The sequence below is a fragment of the Hyperolius riggenbachi genome, chromosome 7 (assembly GCF_040937935.1).
Source record: "Hyperolius riggenbachi isolate aHypRig1 chromosome 7, aHypRig1.pri, whole genome shotgun sequence".
Lineage (NCBI taxonomy): Eukaryota > Metazoa > Chordata > Amphibia > Anura > Hyperoliidae > Hyperolius > Hyperolius riggenbachi.
Genome location: NC_090652.1, coordinates 88,026,844 through 88,049,996, shown reverse-complemented (window position 1 = coordinate 88,049,996; position 23,153 = coordinate 88,026,844). Strand labels below are relative to the sequence as shown.

The 23,153-nt window shown below is 42.4% G+C and overlaps 1 protein-coding gene across 3 annotated transcripts in view; it reads left to right on the top strand.

Annotated features, from left to right (window-relative positions):
* RBBP6 (RB binding protein 6, ubiquitin ligase) overlaps positions 1-23,153 on the top strand; it is a 108,549-nt gene that overhangs the window by 43,787 nt on the left and 41,609 nt on the right. For all 3 annotated transcript variants that reach the window (XM_068244264.1, XM_068244265.1, XM_068244263.1), the window contains exon 4: positions 21,708-21,749. In XM_068244264.1, the coding sequence (XP_068100365.1) occupies positions 21,708-21,749 (42 nt within the window). The remainder of the gene's footprint in view (positions 1-21,707; positions 21,750-23,153) is intronic.

Genomic DNA, 23,153 nt, shown 5'->3' with positions numbered 1-23,153 from the left:
TGTCCCCAAGCATCAGCCTATGGGGTAGAAGTACAGAAACTTGTGTTTTTACAAGAGCCGATGGTCTAACAGGCAGGACCATGGCTCAGTTATTGGGCTAATCATTGCGCTCGCTGCATAGCATGGAGTGCAATGATTGGCCCAATGACTGAGCCATGATCTCGCCCACGAGACCATCGGCTCTAGTAATAATACAAGTTGCAAAACGTTTTCTCCTTACTGCAGCTACGGCTTACTTTCAGGGTGAAGGCTTATATTTCAAAATTCCTGCTAGGGCTTACTTTTGGTAAAACGGGGTATTTAAATGCCGTTTTCTGTAGCCTAAAATCACCATTACTTAACCTCAGCAGAGGTTAGCCAATTGCTCCCTGGGAGTGTCCTCAGCCATCTCCAATGCATCCGGACCCAGTCGTTAATTGCTACAGTTTTATTTTTTCCATCTCCTCCTATTCGCAGATTAGAATGTGAATGCCTGCACAAGTTGAATAGCTCACCATTATAGAAATTTTACTTCATTGTACCAGAATGCTGGTGCTTGTTTGCAAAGGTCCTTGGGATTAGGTAATTGGCAGGCCCTTTGATTACCTTTCCCAGCCTTGTGTGTTTCTTTTACCCCACCTATTAGGTCATTCCAGAACTGATCAGGGAACGGGAAAAGCCAGCGTATTTACCTGCCTTCCAGGGGTTACAAACGCTGTACTTGGGTGTTAGAAAATATACCAACTGCAGGAACTCTAAACACAGCTACATATGATAACATATTTTTCAGCCTGGCTATACAGACAGCTGTATAGTTTAATTCTAGATACTTTAAAATACGTTAATCTTAAAGTGGACCTGAACTCCAATTTAATAAAGCATTTATACCTACCTGGGGCTTCCTTTAGGCCATTGGCTCCCTCACTGGCTGGCCCAGTCTCTCCCTCCAGTCGGCTCATTTGTGCAGTACTGCACATGTGCGCTCCTGTCGCCTTGAGCGTTCTGAATCTGCGCAGTAGTACTGGGCAGGTGCAGAACACTCCTGGCAACGGGTGTGAGCGGACTGGCATCTTGAGGAAAAGCCCGTCAGCCAGTAGCCAATTGGAGCGGCCTGGGAGGACTGCAAGGGAGCCAATGGCCTAAAGAAGGAACTGCTTTAGTTTTCTTTGAAGTCTTGGTTGCATATGATGATCTAAGCAGGGTTTGTCCCCCACTATATACACTCTGAACAATCTTCAACGTCAATTTTAATTGAATAATAAGCAAAGTGTTCCCACTTTTGTGCGGATGTGTAATGTTAACCACATCATGCCATGGGTTGAAGTGTATACACATGCACGCATGCTTCTGTGGTGCGCATGCCCTTTCGCCAGAATGGATATTTTTATATAAACAAACGTTGCACTTAAAGCAAATGGGACTCGTGTTTTTTTCAAAAAGATACTTGAGAGGGAAGGCTGTGGGTCCTAATGAGCCTTCCCTCTCCTCTCCCGGTACCCTTTGTGCAGCGGTGGCTCCCGTTTAATCCCCGCTGCGGGGGACTGCGGAAGTCTTTGGGAGCAGAGTCCTCTTGAAGACAGTCGGCTCTATACTGGATGAGAGGGCGCTTGCACGTGCGCAGTATAGAGCGGCCCATCTTTGGGAGCACGCGGGCTCCCAAAGACTTTCTGAAGTCACCTTCGCCAGCGGAGTGAGCAGTATTTCATCAAATTAGTCAAATACTGCTCCCGGGTACAGCACTGCACTGAGGGCACCAGGAGAGGAGAGAAGGCTCATTAAGACACAGAGCCTTCCCTCTCCTGTATCTGGCTTTTTTTTTTTTTTTTAAGGACCGCTTTCCATTAACTTTAAAGTGATAAAACCAAAGTTTATAAACCTCTATTTTGCAAGAAGTGGTTAATTTATTATCACACTGCAGATGGCAACACTCAGTGGCAATATGCACCGACCCCAGATGTAAATGAGACCTTAACATCCAACACCAAGCACCCATTAGGCCCCATTCAGACTGCTGAACTGCAAGTTTGCCAGTGCAATTTGGGTGCTATTTAAATGCAGCCGAATTGCAGCGGCTGAAACACTGTCCGTGTCAAGCGCCTACATGTGGTGGAGTTACTGGGCGACAGAGAAACGCAACATGTCAAGTGCGCTCAGATTTCACCACTCCACCAGCGCCAGTTTCGGGCACTAAGAAGCACCCGACTGGTGCAGGAGAGCAGCTGTCAGGCCGTGACTTCACCGCTTGTCAGCTGCCTGTGTGAAAGGGCCCTTAAGGTGCGTACACACGCACGACAGCAGCCAACGACTGGTCCGTTGGCACCTCCCGCTGGACGGGAGGTGCCGACAGACCCGTCGTTGGCTGCTGTCGTTCGTGTGTACGCACCTTTACTGCTTGTTGCCTGTGTGTATTAGGAAATGTTATCTTCTATTTTTAAGGCTTCCTGCATCAATGTAGATTCTGTAATTCAATAGGTATGTGTAGGTAGATGGGCCAGGATAATAATGCAATATTGCCTTTCCTGTTGCTATGCTTACATGCATTTAAATACAGGTTTTATCCTTTTTGCAGTGGCTGGATGCTCTAAGTGAGGATTGGGATGTAGGCAGCTAGGACAGTAGTACAGCTAATAGTATTAGTATACCCTCTGTCACAAGACTTCTTCACCCTAACCATCTAAATCTGGTAATTCCAAGAGTCAACACCAGTGGCTCCAAACATATATTTGGTTGAGAGTATCAAGAATAACTAAACTTAGTAGGCCTCCTTTACTGTTTGCTTTGATATTCTAAAGTTACTTATATAAATTGTACCCTGCTCTCTGCCAGGCAGCAGATGCCCAGTTTTTCAAAGGCAGCAAGTCTGAAATCACAATCCTTGTAACAAGAATAATAAAAATCCTTTATTTGAATTAAGATTTTGCAGTAAAGGTAGCCATACATTTATAGATTGTCATCAGATGTCTGTAAGATCAAATCTAACAGAAATCTATCTAATGTGTTATACACTAGAAACAGATTTTCAATCTGTTGAACCGCTGTGTTGCGCTATTCGCTGCACTGATGATCTGCCCCCGCTCTTGACCCGCCGCCGATTGACCTAGATTTTCTGTCTGTTCAGTCTATTTGAACGATTTCAGAGGAAAATTGATTAATCGGGCCAGATTGATTATTCGAGCAGAATGATCTAATCGGCTGTATATCGACGGCAGAGATTGGTGTATGGCCAGCTTCAGACAGGGACCTTTTCAAGTCTTCAGCAGACATTCTAGTAATAGTGGTACGTTTCAGATAGAACCACTGTATATTATGGTTATTGGTGTTCTCCCCAGAATTTTTTTTCCAGCTGGGTGGCATGAAAAAGTAGCCGGGTAGGGTGAGATGTCAATGCAGGGCTGGCGCTTCTCTGCTGACAGCCGGGTGCTCACCGAAACTAGCAGAGTGGAGCACCCGGCTAAAAGAGCCTTGGGAGAACACTGGTTATAATATGCCATGGAGGTGTGCTACATATTAATCTGTAATGGAAGCACAAACGTCCCAAGAAAACACAGCTATGAGATGGGTAGAGCATTTGTGTTGCTACCTGGATCGGTACCAAATGGGGTTTCCGGTCTTAGGGCTGATTCACACAGATTTTAAAAGCTCTTGCACACACATAGACATAGGATAACATTAGCTAGAGCTTTTAAAATTACTAGGTGCTTAGAAATGCTCTTGTAGTGTGAACAAGAGGTCTCTGAGAAGATCCTTTGTACATGCTGGTTGGTTTATGATAAATGTGGCATTTAAAACTGAGGTGGAATATGATCAGCAGCCTATGCATTTTCTGGACTTATTTTCTGTTTCATCCAAGTGCATGCTTCTATAACATTACTACTGTATTTGTCAATGCCCATCTGCATTAGTGTTACCTGCTAGTACTCCTATCTGCATCTTTGGAACATTTGTAATGTTATTTAACTGCTAGCATATTGCACTAACAGGCTAGTTTACTATTCACATTGATGCAAGCTTTTCTGTTGCTAAAATGATGTGGAAATAAGCAAATAGTTTGCTGTATCTCATTTTTTTAATGCCAAATTAAACTCCAATTTACCTGTTTAGTGGTTATTGTAATCGTGCAAGTCTTTACATATTTCTTGCAATAATTTGCAGTTTTGTTTTATTTTCTATAGCATGTGTTTACATCGTCACATTTAAAAAAAATAAACTGAAACCTTATTTTAGCAGTTTGTGTTGTTGGAATGTGTATTTTAAGTGTAATTTTTTTTGTAAGTGGCCAGCCATACGGATTACTAATAGCCAGAATCCATACCTGTAAAATCACTCTAAAATTTTGCTTTGTAAATCCTTTATTTTTATCAGTTTTCAAAGTGGATAGCACACATGTAACAGAGCTAACATACAGTGAAAAGGTTTAACTTGCCTAGTTAAAATGAAGTGTTCTAATTTCTGTAATCTCTTATACTCAAGACAATGGGGGGGGGGTGTTGTTATCAAGAGAGATAATTTCCTGCTACTTGTTTCAGTGATGCTTGGGTTATTTATGAGCTGAATTGCTATTTCCAGTCATTAGACTAAATTTTAGAGATTTCCAAGGGATTCCTTCAAACTGAAATGTAAATCCACCGAGGCGGAGGATACCGGGTATAGTGTCGCTAGCTTAAATGACAATTGAAATGAGAGGGATATGGGGGCTGCCATATTTATTTCCTTTCAAGCAATGCCAGATGCCTGGCTATCCTGATGAGCCTCTGCCTCTAATGCTTTCAGCCATACTGAATGAGCATGCAGCAGATCAGACGTTTCTGACATTGTCAGATCTGACTGGATTAGCTGCCTGCATGTTTCCGATGTTGAACACACTTTTGCAGCCAAATAGATCAGCAGGACTGCCAGGCAACTGGTATTGTTTAAAAATAAATAAATATGGCAGCCTCCATATTCTTTTCACTTCAGTTTCCCTTGAAAGGACCACTGTTGCAAAAATTGAAAAATGCATGTAAACAAATAAGTCTTTCAGATTTAAATCGGCCATAAATTACTTTTCTCCTATGTTGCTGTCACTTACAGTAGGTAGTAGAAATTCGCCAGAACTGGCAGGTTTTGGACTAGCCCATCTCCTCATGGGGTGTTCTCAGGGCTTTCTTTATTTTCAAAAGCATTTAATGATTGGAAGTTGCTTCGTCCAACAGTCAAAAAAAAAAAATGTGCAGGGAGGCTGGCATGCAGGGAAGGCCGGCCAGCATCTTTCTAATAATCCTTTTTCAGGGAGAGCCTTTATAAAGAATAAAGGCCATGCTGAGAATCCCCTATGGAGAGATGGACTAGCCAAACACTTGTCGGTAATGTCAGATTTCTACTACTTATTGTGAGTGTTACTATGGGGGGGGGGGGGGAGTACTTATTTGTATGTTTACATGTATTAATTTTTCATGGTAATGGTCCTTTAAGGGAAATTTTATTGTGGTTCCCAAAGCCAGGGATTGTGATGGAGGCCTGATCTGCAAGATTATCAGTATCTACCTATCCACCCTAATAGAAATTGATCAGACTAGTAGCAAGCATTTTGCTACCCCTTTTTTTTTTTTTTCCCAACAGAGACCTGTTTGAAAGTATTTTGAATTTCGACCACTAAAGGCTTAGTACCAACTGATGCAGTACATTGATTCCTCCTTCTCCCTCCCCCCCTCTTTTTTTCCTTCCCACTTTCCAGATTATTAATTCAGTTCAACTCTCATCTGAGGTCCTTTTATGTTTCACTTAAATCCATTCTTGAATCAAGCAAAACATTTATGAAAACATTTGAGGATGGGGAGATGTTGGAGAGGGGAAACTGGAAGTTCAGCTTGCTGCAACTCTGTGTCACTGGGACAAGGAGGGGGATTGTTCTATTGCTGAGATGGCAATAAGTACTTGATTAGAGTCCTTAACCACTTGCAGATGCACGGTCTCTGCCAACCCCAATTTTCCCCCAAACACCCCCCCCCCTTTTCACAAAACAATCTATGAACACTGATGTGCTCACAGGGTCAGGAGCCAATGAAATTGGGCGAGATTCTGAGCTCTGTTGTCAGTGTGACAGCAGAGCGAGCAGGTTGCAGCATTGCAATATCCGTGCAAATGACAGGAGCAGCGTTTGTGCAAAAATGCAGAAGTTGAAATTGCGCCCTGACAGGGATATGTGAACAAAAAGGTTGTACATTTCAGCTTTGATGATCTGCAAGTGGTTAAGTTTGGCCTTATACTGTACAAAATAAGTATTCTACCTACCACCATTCAGCAGGGGAGGCATGTGTAGATGTTTTACACATCTGTCAAGTGGCTGGACTTCCATGCAGCTTTTCCTATTTGCAGTGTCATTTCAATCTTCCTAAAATGCTGGATACACACCATGTGTTTCCGCGTCGCACGCGTCCGCCGATACGCGTCGATTCGATTATTTCCGAGCGCATTTCAGCGTTTTGAGTCCCCAGGGAGAAAAGCGCTATATAAATATTATTGTTATTGTTATTTCGATTATTTTTAGGTCGAATGCCATGTAAAGTATGGCAAATCGACCTAACGATCCATCGAACCGCGAATAAGACATGTTGGAAATAATCAAATCGACGCGTATCGGCGGACGCATCGAACGCGGAAACGCATGGTGTGTATCCAGCATAAGAGTCTGCAGTCATCCTTCTATACACCAGAGATGTCAAACTTCAGTCCTTGAGGGCCAAGGTCCTCACACATTTTTGGCACAGCTCAAATTAATTGGTTGCGTTGAATCAGGAAAGGTGTGGTTCATCAAGCAGAGCACATTTCTCAGTCCATCCTAAACACTGGAATGGATATGGCCCTTGAGGACTGGAGTTTGACACCTGTGCTCTAAGGGCTCGTTTGCACTATCGCGAATCCGCATGCATCCAACGCATGCGGATTCGCACATGGTATGCAAGTGAATGGGCCTGTTTCCACTGTTGCGTTGGTGATGTGCGTTTTTTTTGAGCGGTGAAAAAATGCACAAAAGAGCCAACGAATTCGCCTGAGAGTGGAATGCATGCGAATCGCATGCAATGTATTCAATAGGGACATCGCATGCGTTTCCCCCATGCGGTTTTTGCCGCGAATTCGCATAGGTACCGATGTAAATTCATACAGGCAGTGACATGGTTAAAATCGCATATACCCTCACCTATGCGAATTTGCATGCAAAAACGCATCGGGAATCGCATCCGCATGCGATTTCATCAGCGGTGGAATCCAGGCGATTCTGCACCGCAACAGTGGAAACGAGCCCTTAAAGGGAACCAGAGACGAAGCCCCCTCATGTATTTTACCATGTATATCAGTAAGAACATTAGAGAAAACACTTACCATGCTCTCTGTTTCCTCCTCACTGCTAAAAGTGTCTGTTAACAGCAGTCACAAGAATCCCAGACTGAGCAATTAAATCTGGCTTTGCTGGGAATGATTATTGCTGAGTCATTATAGCAAAGCCACAAGGGGGCAGGCTTGGGCTTGAAATAACACCACAGAATACAGACTTAGCTATAATCTTTCTGTAGCAAAGCTAGACGGAGCAGCCTGACTTCTCAGTCGGGGATTCTTATCAGACGTGATAACAGTCAGATTACACAGCGAACAATGAAACAAAGGGCAGATTAGGTGTTTACTGTCATGTTCCCACTGATTTATAAGGTAAAATACAAGAGGGTGCTTCATCTCTGGTTCTCTTTAACTGTGTAACTAGAAGCCACAAATTGCCACAGACACTATTAACTGGCAGAACTGTCTCTTGAATCCGCGAGATCTACTGGCAGATGCGTAGCAAACAAATCTGCACTCTCCAACTAATGTGGCTGAATAGTGGTAGTGGAATACAAGTGACCAGGCACTTTTATTATTCAGCAAAAAATCCCCTTAGTTTAGAGGTCAGCCAATGTCGGGTATGGGGAATGCACAGTGTAATTTACTGGCAGGTGGGTAAACAGTCGGACTTTACACTCTCTAATCCATAGCCTGTAATTGCTAGACCATTACAAATAGATTTTTATTTATTTTGTTTTATTATTTTTTTCCCTCTTGACTTACAACAGTTCTAGTTGCTGCTTTTTATGCTAAGTACAGACTTTAGACTACTTTGCTCGTAACAGATAATTATCAGACAAAAGACCAATCGCCGACTGGCATGCTGGGCTCTTAGTTGAACTACGTTAACAACTGACTTTATGTTCAAACGACCGATCATGCACGATTGCTGCGTGCGCATACGACAGTGACTTCAAAGTTTCGTTGGGTGATGGATTCTGTGCATGTGCGAACTATTCGTTATTACTTTTGTTTGCTAACGAAAATCCAATTCAGTTTCAACCCAAAATTTCCTCTTACCGATATCGTTCGTTTGTTATATTTAATAATCGTTCGCTAAAAATTCTTCCCCAATTGACAGCCAAACGTTCGTTAACTGCTGTTATGAATTACTATAGTCCAAAGTCTGTACTTGACATTAGAGAGGGGGACCTTATTTTCCTGGTCAGCTTAACACCATGACACAAATCTTTTGCTCTCTAGAATACTTATGACTGTAATTTTTTATTTTTTACACCATTTTGTGTGACTGTAGTTTGCAGATTATGTATAAGATACAATTTTCCACAGTTGTTGCCTCTTTCAAGCTACTTTTCCACAAGCAGTTTGATACAGTGAAAAGACTGTCGATCTCTCACAAGTGCGTGCTGCTGGCTGGCAACTACTTGCTGCTGGCTGGCAAGTGCAGTCGCCTGTGGAAAAGGGCCCTTAGATTTGGTCAGTGAAGTGTAGTTATGCGCTTTCTAAACATCTCATCACAAGCAGGGAACTAAAGGAATTCGGAGGGGTAGAAATGGCCTGCATGTAGGGGTAGAAATGGCCTGCATGTAGGGGTAGAAATGGCCTGCATGTGGCAATTACACTTCATGGCACATGTCCTTTGGTAAATCATTTTCAAGGAATTTTTTTATGAAATTGTAAAATGTACTGTTTTCAGCTCCTCTCAATTTGGAAATTTTCACAACTGGAGAATTCTTTCTTTACTATTGTAGCAAGCAAGTCTTAAACGTTAGCATACTTAGTTCCCTGACCTGGTCTAGAGGGAATCTTTCAAACTATAAATACTACCATATACAGCGCAGGTGGTTGTTGTACTGTTACGCATAGCCACTGATGGGGGCTGCACCTAAAATATCACATTACAAGGCCATACAGCCTGTACTAGAGGGAATGGCAGATGTTTCTATGCAGGGCCCGATGTCCTTGCTTATCACATCCTCTTGTGCACACAACACACTTTGTTTGAATAAGCGCTAAAAGGGTGACTAAGCTTTCCAAACCAAACTACTTTGAATACGGGGTTAACGGCTTTAAAAGTAGACTGTAAAAATACATTTTATGGTAAATCTTGTGCTCCCAGGATGCCCTGATCTTCTGTGTAGCTTTGGTTCATGAACCAATGATTTCCCCAAACATGTTTCTGAAATTTCCATAGTCTTCAGATTTTAGCAGTACCTCCAGAGTTAATTTTTTCAATACTCCAATTCATAAGGTAAAACTCCCTTCTATAAATTCATTAGATGGCTGTATTTCAAGTGTTCAAGTTTTCATTTTGTGGTTTATGACCTACTGGCAATACCCTATTTCAGTATCTCAGAAAATTTGGTGCATTACAAGAGACCGATTAATGACTTTTAATACATAAATATTGGCTTACTGAAAAGTATGTGCATGTCCGCACCAGGGCTGTAGAGTCTGAGTTGAGGAGCCGAAGTCAGTCGGTTTTATAAACTGAAGAGTCTGAGTCGGATGATTTTTGTACCAAATCCATCACCCTGGTAAATAGTAAACTAAGGAGTCAGTCAGTCATTTTGGGTGCCTGGAGTCGGTGGGTTCATAAACTGAGTTGGGTGTTTTTTTTTTATTTTATTTATACAGACTTAGAGCTTGTAAAGCGAGAATAAATCTCGCTTCAGAGCTCATAGTTAGCAGGGGCATGTGTGCCCCTGCTAAAACGCTGCTATCCTGCGGCTAAACGGGGGTCCCTTACCCCCCGAAATCTTCTCCGTGCAGCTGGGGATCTCTTCCTGATTGAGGCAGGGCTAACCGCCGCAGCCCTGCCCCACGTGCGTCTGTCAGCGCGTATCTCCGCCTCTCCCCCGCCCCTCTGTCTTCCTTCACTGAGAGCGGCGGGGGAGAGGCGGCGATGCGCCGCTGACAGACGCGCTGAGAGGCAGGGCTGCAGCCGTTAGCCCTGCCTCTAGGAGCAGCAAAATCTACGACCAATCTGGTCGTTGATTTTGCGGGGGGGTTGGGGGTGAAGGGACCCCCGTTTAGCCACGGGATAGAGGCTTTTTAGCAAGGGCACACGTGCCCCTGCTAACTGAGCTCTAAAGCGAAAATTATTCTCGCTTCAGTGTCTCTTTAACAGCCCTGGTCCACACTCAATATTTAGTTGGGGCTCCTTTTTTAATGAATTACTGCTTCAGTGCAGTTTGGCATGAAGGTGATCAGCCTATGACACTGCTGAGGTGTTATTGAAGCCTGGGTTGCTTTGACAACAGCCTTAAGCTTCTCTGCATCTTCCTATTGACAAGACACTATAGATTCTATATGGGATTTAAGTCAGGTAAGATTGCTGTCCATTTTAGCACAGTGATACCATGATCATTAAACCAGATATTGGTGCTTTTGGCAGTTTGGGCAGGTGCCAAGTTTTGCTGAACGTTAAAACCAGCATCTCCATAAAGCTTGTTAGCAGAGTGAAGCATGAAGTGCTCTAAAATTTCCTGGTAGATGGTTGTGCTGACTTTGGACTTGATAAAACATAGTGGACAAACACCAGCAGATGTCATGGCTCCCCAAATTGCCACAGACTGTGAAGACCTCACACTGGACCAGGCAACTTCCTGCCTGCCTGTTCACTCTTTCTCCAGACTCCGGAAAATTACTTTTATAAAACAGGGCTTTGGACCGCTGAGCAACAGTCCAGTCTGTTTTCTACTTGGCCCAGGTAAGACGCTGCTCATGTAGTCTTCGGTTCAGGAGTGGCTTGACACAGGAAGTTGTTATGGCAAACTCTATACCTGCATTTTAAAGGGGGCTTAGATGCTTTCCTTGCGTTGAGACATCCATGGCTACAATTACTAGGTAATGCCTAATGATGTTGATCCAGGGATTTTATCTGATTGCCATCTGGAGTCGGGAAGGAGTTTTTCCCTTTTGGGGCTAATTGGACCATGCCTTGTAAGGGTTTTTTCGCCTTCCTCTGGATCAACGGATATGTGAGGGAGCAGGCTGGAGTTGTACTTTGTACTGGTTGAACTCAATGGACGTATGTCTTTTTTCAACCAAAATAACTATGTAACAAGAAGTGCAACAGTTGTACCCTATGTCCTCAGATCTGTGTTTGGTGGTAGACTCCACCTGCAGTCCACTCCTTGTGGCTCTCCCCCACATTCTTGAAGGTGGAGGTTAATCATTTAAGCCTTCTGGACGTGGAAGATACGTCCAGAAGGCCATGTGCGCTCCCGAGGCTGATCGTGCACGCTCGTTCCCGGCTGCGGATCGTTAGCCCAGGAATCAATCAATTGGCCCGATGATTGATTACTCCCCCCCCCCCCCCCCCCTGCAGAAAAAGTGACTGCTTCTCTCGGAAGCCTCGCTTTTTCTGCCTCTTGCGTCCCCCTATGTCCCTCTAAGCGTACATGTTACCAGGGCAGTAGAGTCGGTGCAAAAAATTTTCGACTCCAACTCTGACACCTCAGTTTATGAAACCACAACTCCGACTCCGGGTACCCAAAATAGCTCCGATTCCTTAGTCTAATACTTAACAGGGCTGTGGATTTTGTACAAAAATCATCCAACTCCTGACTCAGTCTCCTCAGTTTATGAAATCAACGACTCCAACGCTGACTCCGGGTGCCCAAAATTGCTCCGACTCCACAGCCCTGCATGTTACGCTTAGTGATATCATGTAAACAAACTCATGGCTGCCATCTTGTGGCCAAAAAGTATACTTACATGTAAAAGAAAATAAAAATAAACATTTACATAAAAATAATTACTATTTACATCACACCCTCCCAAAAATACCCAAATAAAATGTTTAATTAAAAAAATTAAATATTTACCTAAGGGTCTAAACTTTTTAAATATCAATGTAAATATGAAATATTTCTTCTTTTTTTTTTTTTTTTTTTTTTTTTTTTTTTTTTTTTTATATTTAAGCTTGTAAATAGATAGGTGCAACACAGAAAAAATTCACTTTTATTTCCAAATAAAATATTATTGCCATACATTGTGATAGGGATATAATTTAAGCGGTGTAATACCCTACAAAATTGACAGGATGCACCAGGGCCGTGAATAAAAGTCTGTAGCGGCATGTGGCTGATGCTCGCTCCCGTTCGCCCGCGTACGGCCGCTTAGAGGGGAAGTTAATGAATGGAACCACAGGTACCATTCATAAATCTAAGTCCCCGATTCAATGAATAGCGGTGTCTACGAGACGCCGGCATTCATTGTATCTTCCTGTTACACTGCTACGCATTACTTCCGATTCATGTGCTTACGTACGTGAATCGGAAATAATGACTGAGGACATCTTGTGGCCAAATAGTATATGGCACCAAATTTCATTTTTGCTTAATAAAAATCCCTACACTGACCAAATTAACTATTTCCCTCCTACACCCTCCCATAGTACCCAAATTTGTTTTTATTTATAAAGGGGGGGGGGGGGGGAGGGGAAATTACATAAAAAGAAATTTGAAAATAATAAAAATATATGTCAAGACGGTATATTAATTTTTAATTTATGGGCTTGTAATGAGTGATGGACGCAAAACTGAAAAAATGCACCTTTATTTCCAAATAAAATATTGGCGCCATGCATTGTACTAGGGAAATTTTTTAAACGTTGCAATAACCGGGACAAACGGGCAAATAAAATGTGGCTTTTATCCACAGTAGAATGTTTTACTCTAACACTATAATGTCCCAAAACTGAAAAAATAATGCATTTTTCTTTTTTTTCTTATTCATGTTAAAATGCATTTAGGATAAAATTCTTGGCATACTGTAACTCCCAAAGAAAGCGTAATTGGTGGCGAGAAAAACAAGATATAGATCATTACGCTGTGATTAGTAGTAATTAAGTTATTGGCGAAAGAAAGGGAGGAGCACTGACAGGTGAAAATTGCTCTGGTACACAAGGGGGGAAAACCCTCAGTCATCAAGTGGTTAATTATGGATGCATCGATTTTAAAACTATAATGGCCGAAAACTGAGAAATAATGAATTTTTTCAGTTTTTTTATTCTGCTTCCTGTTAAAATGCATTTACAGTAAAGTGGCTCTTGGCAAAATGTACCACCCAAAGAAAGCCTATTTGTTGGCGGGAAAAACCAGATATAGATCAGTTCATTGTGACAAGTAGTGATAAAGTTATAGGCTAATGAATGGGAGGTGAACATTGCTCGGATGCATAAAGTGAAAACGACTGAAGGCTGAAGTGGTTTATTCAGTTGCTTTTTCTTTTCCCTTCAACACCATTTCCCATTAATATGCTTAGAATACAGCACACTGTGAAAATCTAGCTTCTTTAGGAATGGCCTTTTGTGGCTTACCCTGTTTGTGGAGGATGTTCAATGACTGTCTTCTGGACAACCGTGAAGTCGTCAGCCCATGATGGTGTGGCCTACTGAACCAGACTGAGGCCTGGGACCCACTAGCAGTGCTTTTCTAAGCACTTGTGATTTGAAAAGCTCTTACTAATGTAATTCTGTTTGTGATCCCACTTGAGGCATTTTTTTTATCACCTATAGCATTATATTGGCTAGAGCATTTCAAATCTCAAGCGATTAGAAAAGCACTGGTAGTGGGTTCTAGGCCTCAGACCATGGAAAGTCTGGTACACATCCAATTTTAATTGGCCAACTTTACCACTTCCATGTTGTATGAGTGCTTATCTGCACATCTGTTCACTTATTCATACTCTGTTGGCTATCGTACTATATGGAGGTGATAAAATTGTTCAGTGAGTGGCCAATCAAAATTGCATGTGTGTATGCACCCAAAGGCTCAGGACAGCTCTGCAGATAATTTGGGCTTATTAGCTGAGTGTAATGAGACATCACGAGTTTACAATAGTAAACGTTTTTCAATAATCTAGTTTTCTGAGATACTGAATTTTGGGTTTTAACTGTAGGCAATAATCTGCTAAATTAAAATGAATAAACATTTGATATATATCAGTCTTGTCTGTAATCTGTTAGGAGATTCCCTTTCTAAATAGAATTACTGTAATTAAAGGAAACCTGAGATGAATCAAAAGGAAAAATTAATACATACCCGGGGCTTCCTCCAGCCTCCCTCTGTCTGATCGGCCCCCTGCTATTGTCCTCCCTCACATGGATCCTAAATGCGGGAGTTTGGGTTTACTGCGCATGCCCGGACGCCGGGAGCGCTCTGTGTCTGCAAAGTACTACTGTGCAGACACAGAACACTCCCAACCATGGGGCAAGCGTGCCCACACTGCGCCGTCTGGCCAAAGTTACCGGGAGGATTGTGAAGGATCCAGGAGGGGGAGGAGGATGGCGAGGGAACGATCAGCCCAAAGGGGGCAAGAGGAAGCCCAGGTATGTATGAATTTTTACTTTTGATTTATCTCCGGTACACTTTTAACTGTTCGATACTCTAAATTGAGATCCACTAGTATGTGCCCATTAAATACCTAAACGAGGCCTCAAACTGAGAAGAGTGAACTGTAAATAGCCTAGACATGCCCCCACACTATTGCAAGCATATTCTCTTTCACAACTGCTTATTTGAAAGTTCAAACTTTAAACATTTGTTATATGATTGGCTTCCTGATCACTGTGATTGGCTCACAGTGATCAGGAGGTCGGGAGCCAATGAAAACTGCTCCTAACTGAGTTGCAGAGGACAGTCGAGTTCTGTGCTGAAGACTATCTGCTATTGTATCCTGTGCACGGGCGACATTGACAATACTATTTTTTTTCCCTTTTGCGATTGGTGGCTGCCAAGCTGGGCCTGCCAGTGCAGGTGGGAGTGGCCACAGAGCTTTGGAAAAATGGCCATAGCTGTCTTGTAGAATAGATGGAGGGGGCAAAGTTTCTGACATGACTTGTGGGTGAGTGATTAACCCTACCACCTGGCAATCTGTGCAGTAGTATAAGGCCTTGTTCACATTATGCGTTGTGATGTGCATTTTGGCAACGCGTATAGTGGCCGAAACACAAAAACAGACTCTGCACTGACAGTGCACACTACATGTGCTCAGCAGTGCAATGCGCTTTTGCACTGCTGCACATATTTTTTGGCAAAGTGCAGCACTGACCCATTCACTGTAGTGAATGGGATCAGCAATGCACGGGAGCACAGATGTGATTGCACATGTTGCGTTCCTATTGCATGGCCATCTGCGTTTGGCAGTGTGAATGAGGCCTTAGAGAGCGCCTCACATTGCAGGCTCTTGCACTGACTTATTTTTTTCATCATTCGTCCTTTATTAATGAAACCTGTTGTTGGCCATTTCAGCAGTTGGTTAAAAAACTCAAGCCATCGGTGTGGCTCTCCAGACAAGTTTTACATTTTCATTTGTGACACATATTTTCAGATTTAAAATATGGAGAATGGTATAAAATTCACTATTTGCTTACGCTTGGGTTTAAATAACCGCTATAAAAATGTGAATTCTGTTTTAAGGCGTTTATAAAATAAAATGTTATACACTACTGCCAACTAATAGACAAACTTTATAGTTAAAGGACCTCTGTCGCGAAAATCTTAACATTTAAAATGCATGTAAACATATACAAATAAGTAGGTATCTTTCAGAGTAAAATGAGCTATAAATTACTTTTCTCCTATGTTGCTGTCACTTACAGTAAGTAGTAGAAATCTGACAGAAGTGACAGATTTTGGACTAGCCTATCTCCTCATGGGGGTTCTCTGGGTTTCTTTATTTTTAAAAGCACTTACTGAATGGCAGTTGCTCCGTCCAACTGCCAAAAAAGTGTGTCGTGAGCAGGGAGGCTGGCCAGCATCTTTGTATAAATATTTTTCAGGGAGTGTCTTATAAAGAATAAAGGTAATGTCCGATTTCTACTACTTACTGTAAGTGACAGCAACATAGGAGAAAAGTAATTTGACTCATTTTACTTTGGAAGAAATGTACTACTTTGTATGCGTTTTTAAATTTTAAGATTTTTGCAACAGTTCCTCTTTAAGTATATTTTGAACAAGTTAAAATGCTGGATCAGCTCTCTTGCCTGGGTAATTTCATTGTAGCAACATATGCATAAGGACTCCTATGCCTTGTACACTCCATGCAATTTCCGTCAGATTGGTGGGTCGAAATGATTATTTCCAATAGGTCCGATCTTATGTCCTATTGTTTTTCTAATCGATTTTGCGATCACATATATGAAAAAATCAGAAAAAAGATTGGAAATCAGATCGGACCTGTCGGAAAAAAATCCATTCGACCCTTCTATCTGACGAAAAATTGCATGGTGTGTACCAGGCATTACAGCAGTTCGTGTCACTTTTTGCCTAGTACAATAGGCTCTATTCCCTAGAATTGTACCGATTGTTTCTTTAGACACAAACGATGGGACTCAAGACTAGACCATTAGTAGCAGGTGTGAACATGCATTGTCTTTTTAGTCTTTTTAGTTTTGAAACTGGAGAAATATCTATGCCATCGTAAAGTCAAATCCGCATTTATCTTGCCTATCTACACTCTACTGCTCTGGCTAAAGTTGCCCATACATCAGACGATGTATGGGCGGATTGACCAAAAGACCGATCTCTGATTGAAACTGATCAGAGACATTTGTCAGCTGCCTATACACCACAGGCCAATTCCTGACCAATTATATCTGTCTGGAATCAGCTTTGTGCTGCTGACCCAGACACTGTCCCCCAATGTAAAATGTACCTTGTGCATTACTCTAAGAATCCTCAGCGCTTGATATCAAAACTGGGTTTCTGCAGTCACCAATGGTGCTCTCAAAACAAGCGAGATAACCGCCACCCAGACAATAAGGGCTTTTTTCCACTATGAAATGCAATCGCAAATTAAGCTACTATACTCAGACTATTACGTTTTGACCAAAATCGGATCGCACTAATGGAAATTGCTGTTGCAGTTTCCATTAGTTTAATGTACTTTGCGATCAGAATCAAATCACAGGCTAGTAGAAAAAGGACCTTAGAAGACCAGTGGTCACCAAATTGCATAAAAAGTAACTAATTTATTCCAAGAATAAACACAATGGCCTCGATTCATAAACAGCAGTGCGATAAAAAAATCTTGTCGGGAAAATACCGCACTCGGTATTTTCCCGGTCTGTGTGCTAATTCATAAAGATTTCCCCAGCTGCCCTTGGAGGGCAGTAAATTACCGCAGCCCATTGAGCAGTAGAGCAGAGCAGTGTCTCGATTCTCTCTTTGCCCTGCAGAAATGACTCACACAGACGGCTCTTTCCACTGATGACTCAGACAGATGAGTCACACAGTCTTTCCCTGCCTGCTCAAATGATTCACACAGAGGGCTCTCTGGCTCTCTCCACTGATGAATCAAACAGACTTCAGCTCTCTGCACTTTTGCATTTATCAGAGCTGTCAGAGGTGTCGGTAACTTGTTATCGCCTCACTAGAGGTGTTGGTAACTACCGCCAGGCTTACCGCTTGTTGAAGGCTTTATGAATTGACAATTGCTGACAATTTACTGACATGTGTTGTCGGTAACTGCAGCCAAGTCGGTAATTTATCTCCCTGGTCAGTAATGTCAGCTTTTCATGCGGTAACAGCCTTTATGAATTGACATTTTGCTAAATGGTCGGTAAAGTCTGCTGTTTTCAGCATTACCGCATGAGGTAATGCTTTATGAATCGAGGCCAATGTACACACACTCACATCAAGGGCGCTTATGACAGGGACCATTTAGATGTGTAAATGCGTCTCGTGTATATGCAATACACTAAAAACACTGCTTGGTAGTAGACAAATGCCCAGTCTTCAGTTCCCGACCGGTTTTGGCTCTCCACCATTGTCAGGCGATGCATGCAACGCATTTTGGCCCAAAATTGGTCGCATCTTCAATCAGGCGTGCTCTTGGCGGTGCCAGTTGATCTAATCATAATAAAAAGTTGCCTGATGTATTGCCATCTTAAGAGTGTTTGTATTGCAACTCTTTAAAAAATCCATAAATTGTACCTTCAGTGACATCCCCCTTTCCAAGCATTAAGTAGGGCTGGCCAAGCATAGTTTCCCTGAGAACTTTTACACATCCACTAGGGTTCTGTGCACTGCAGGGTTATAATGCAGCCATGCATGATTTTCTGAGCAGCAGAGAGATTTGCTATTCATCATGACAAATGGCACGCCGCATCACCTGACTTCTGTGGAGTGTGCATTGGAAACCTATTAAAATGTATTCTTCTGTTATGTCTACATGGATATCTGAACCAACCTATGTTACTACCTGTGCTGTGTTGCAGTGTACTGAAGTGGTCAGATCAGTGCTTTCCCTTTTGCACTCTCCATCAGTGGCAAGGAGTCCAATGCTTTCCATCATGAGGATGGGGGATATGGAGATACAACTTGCTTAAGTAGTAAAACAAAGAACTTAACCAGATTTTTGCCCACTGGAAGACCCTAGAGCGGTAGTTGTGTACTCCTGAGATTTTATCATGGCACAGATATCTCTCAATCAGTGGATGTTAACACTTGCTGCTAATGCTTCACACCTATTTGAGCACCATCACAAATTTCCAAAAAGGTCAGTAAGATGCAAAATGTTCTAAATTTATCCAGGATTATGCAAATGTATGCAGCTTGAAAATCAAATCCCACCTTGGCTTAATTTCATTGGTCCATTTGCAAGCTGCATATATTTGCATACAAAGTTTGCATAATCCTGCATCAATTTGGAATGATTTGAAGCAAGGGAAAGATTCTGAGGAATAGAGGGTGATATTGTACAACGAAAAGCTTCCTGTGACAGTGACGTTAAGACTTTTTTTTTCTCCACAGTGACTTTTAGCGATGTTTTTTTTATCTGTGCTCTCCATCCAGGGATCATCAGCTGAAAAGTTCATGAGCAAGCACATTCTCTACCCTTCAAATATAATCGCTATATATGTGTTAATACCACCAAATAATCCTTTTTGACAAATTAACCTTATTGTGTAGCTTAACCACCCTGATGGTATGGTTATTTCTGGATTTAAAGGGATACTGTAGGGGGGGGGGGGGGGGCAGGGGAAAATGAGTTGAACTTACCCGGGGCTTCTAACGGTCCCCCGCAGACATCCTGTGTTGGCGCATCCACTCACCGATGCTCCGGCCCCGCCTCCCGTTCACTTCTGGAATTTCAGACTTTAAAGTCTGAAAACCACTGCACCTGCGTTGCCGTGTCCTTGATCCCGCTGATGTCGTCAAGAGCATCAAGTCAGAAATTCCAGAAGTGAACTGGAGGCGGGACCGGAGCATCGGTGAGTGGCTGCGCCAACACAGGATGTTTGTGGGGGACCATTAGAAGCCCCGGGTAAGTTCAGCTCATTTTTCCCCGACCCCACCCTCCCTACAGTATCCTTTTAAGGTTCTAAAAGTGGTGCAATTTTTCACACGCTTTTAGTCCCTAAAACCAGGGAAAAAAATCATGCCGCAGTGAGATCTGCGACAGTCCCAGCACTTACTTGCCTGCCAGGGAACGAGTGCTGCAATTCTCCCTTCATCCTCCGGGTGGCGCTGTAACCCTATAGTGAGATTGCTAGCTGTTGTCATGACAACAAACTGATCTCATCCGAGAGATGTAGAGCCTCCTAGGACCGGAAGAATGGCTGCCAGTGCCTGGATCCAGGGGGAAGGGAGATGAAACACCTCCCAGCAGCTACCCAGAGTCATGCTCTGGATTATCGCTCCTAGCTTATTTTTTTTTTCCACCCAGAGCCTGACTCAGGGTTACCGCCAAGGAGGATAAGGTATGTACAGGCGTTTAACGTTTGATAGGTGAATCTGTCTATCCCAACACCCCTCATGTCATACGAGCAACAAGCATGGTCAGACTTTTTCGGACAGTTGGTTTATTTCCCGTTCCCCCTCTGGAAGTCCTCCACTGTCTATAGAAAGGTACAGCCTGCTCAGCTGAGCCCGAACATGCATGCAATTGTGACTGTCTGCATACAGTTGGGCAAAGTAATAAACGTTGTCATTGTAGGCAAGCACAAATTTATGGAACTTTGTGTTAATCGGGCTGGTTAATTTGTGTAATCGTCCTACAGTATAACCATTCAATAATCAGCCAAGGAGAACATAGATGCATGTATGATTTTGTTTCAGTCTATTGAGAGCTGTACATGTGGCTAATTTCACACTTCCGGGTCCTCATTTTTTGCGCTTCTCCTAATGATCTGATAAGCGGACAGTCGTGCCGTTGAATTCAACTGTGCTCTGCTGTCCATTCTATCGTGAGCAGTTGGGGATAGCTTGTGTTTCGGTGATGGTGGTTAAGCTTATGTACAGAGCTTTAGTAGAAAAGGTAAGCATAAGGAGTTGAGGGGCTTAGAAAGGGGCATATAGATGGGTAGGTGACCAAGTCAGGTTATTGCCAAAGTAGCTAGTTTTGCGGTATTTTACCAGTATGCAGTAGTTAGTCTGTTGCTCATTGAGATGCAAATTTTAATAATTTTTTGCAGTCAAATATAGCAGCTGGTGACTTTGAGACAGGCTGCATAAAATTTGCAACAACTCAGAACTCTTAGCATCTCCTTGCCTATTTCGTATTACCTAAAAAAATGGTCCAGAGACCCCCAAAGCCAGGACATTGATGCTTTGCCGCCTCCAGACAAAAATCTGGTGCTAGACACGCACCCTGACCATGAAGTTGGACAACACTGATAAAAGATTAAACACCTTTCACAGTCTTTTACAAATACAGTAATAAGGCCCTGTTCACATCACAAACGCGGATGGCCATGCGTGCGGACCGCAACGCGTACGAACGCACGCCATCCGCGTTTGTGTGCGTTGCGTGGCTGATCCCATCACTGAAAAGTGAATGGGACAGCCATGCGTTTTTACAAAAAATGCGTGCAGCATGAGTTCCCGGACCGCACAGGTCCGGAACGCATGCAGTGTGAACATCAGACATTGCACTCTATGCAATGTCTGATGTCGTGCGTGTCGGCCACCTGCACGCGTTTCCAAAACGCGGCTGGAAACGCGTGCAGTGTGAACGGGGCCTTAGGTGCAAATACACCTTCAAAGTCTGTCATAGCAGTTCAGGACCCGATGCTGGAAGCTAGTGATGCACTCTGTTGCTATGGTAGGAGGCAGAGGGCCAGTGGTATCTGAAATGGTTAGCAGAATTGTGTGAGCTCTGAAATCTGTCAGCTGATTACCTTTCGGGTGGACCACAGCGGCTTGCACCATGCACTACTCACTCCAGTCCAGGGGTGTTCTGATCCAGGCGTTTTTCAGCATTCTGTTTTATAACACCAAAATACTTTACTTCTTAAGTAAATCATGATTACTTCATCTTGCGTTTCAGCGTTGAGGCACCTGATGGTACAGGACATACAACTGTTTAACATATTTGTCAAATCTTGAAAATGTCGTCTTTTTTTTTTTTTTGGTTGGTTTTTAATACTTGAACGTGTTTATTTAATTTTCCATGAACAGATTGATGACGCTTCATCTATTTCTCTGGCCCAGCTTGCTAAGGTATATGTATACAAATTGTCGTTCAACTTGTCTTTCCGTAACATTCACGCTTGGTCGTACTTTTTTTAATGTAATATTTCTTAACTATCCACTTCCTGAACTGTAAGATGCACACTTTTCCCACGTTGAATTGTGGAAGAAGAAATGTACCCTTGTTTTGAAACTTCAGCTTAGTAAAATAAATAAATAAATAAATCAAACTTCTCAAGATGGAGACAAAATGGAGCTTTCTATCCCAGAAGACTAGTTTTTTCCCCCCCTCTTTTTCAATGTTTTATTTAAAGGATTAACACACAAAGGAAGATAGTTTGGGTTAAGCTTTGGCTCTCATGGACGTTGACCTTGTTTTCTGATCAGTCTTGAAAAGGACACAGCTTTCTAGTTTCTGCTGATTCTCCTCAAATGATCTACACTGTCACAATAATGGTGAAATGTGTGGTTTAAAATACTTGTGAAAAACAACTGTTTTGTTATTGTGGTCATCTATGCCAAAGTTTATACGATGTCTTCTTGTTTTATTCATGCATTTGAAATGTGTTTACTTTTACAAATGCTTTTTACCTTGTGTACAGTTTGAAAAAATGCCTCTTGACTATGACATTAATATTGATGTAACTTTTCTTTTTGTGTAATAAAAAATAATAATGAACAGTTTGCTTGTTTTCTGAGTGAATGCAGAGCCCATCCACACTTAGTAGTTTTCTAGATAACACCAATCCAAATTAGACCATAACGATAGGAAGACAAATGCAGCAAGCGTGAGGCTTTCTGTGTATCACTGAAGCAGTTGTGGCTGGATTAACACAGCATGCTGTTTTCATTTCCGGCCATGTTTATACCTGCTTTTAAAAAATGTAAACAAATTAACTTTTGAGGGATTATTTTGTCTACAGTACTGTTTTTTTTTTTTTTGGGAAATGACCTTCATAATTGACCTTTTTCTTTTCCTAATTTCCTCCTGCCTCTCCACTGTTCAGGGGCATTGCAGGGTACCAGTTATAATTTGTGGGGGAACCTGAATCCCGGCAGGTTTTTGTAGTAGGCCCGAAGGGACCCAGAAGTTGTAAATGGCACCCGACGTTACACATTTGCCAAGGATCGAAAAATATTGTGCCTGCACCCAATTTCCTTATTTTGATCTATCAGGTTTAAGGTGGAACGCTCTCAGGTCAGGTTGTCATCGTCCTTGCACATTTAACTGTGACAAGTTTTGCATTGTAAATTACAATGTTGCGTAAAAAATCACTACAGATATGGCTGAAAGACTTTGCTTGCATGCTTTTTTTTTTTTTTTTTTACCAAGCGGAGATGGGGAGATCACTTTTAATCATCACCAGTTTATCAATTGTGGGTAGGTATGGAAATACACATTACTTTCCATAAAACGTCTAATCAATTTGTGGC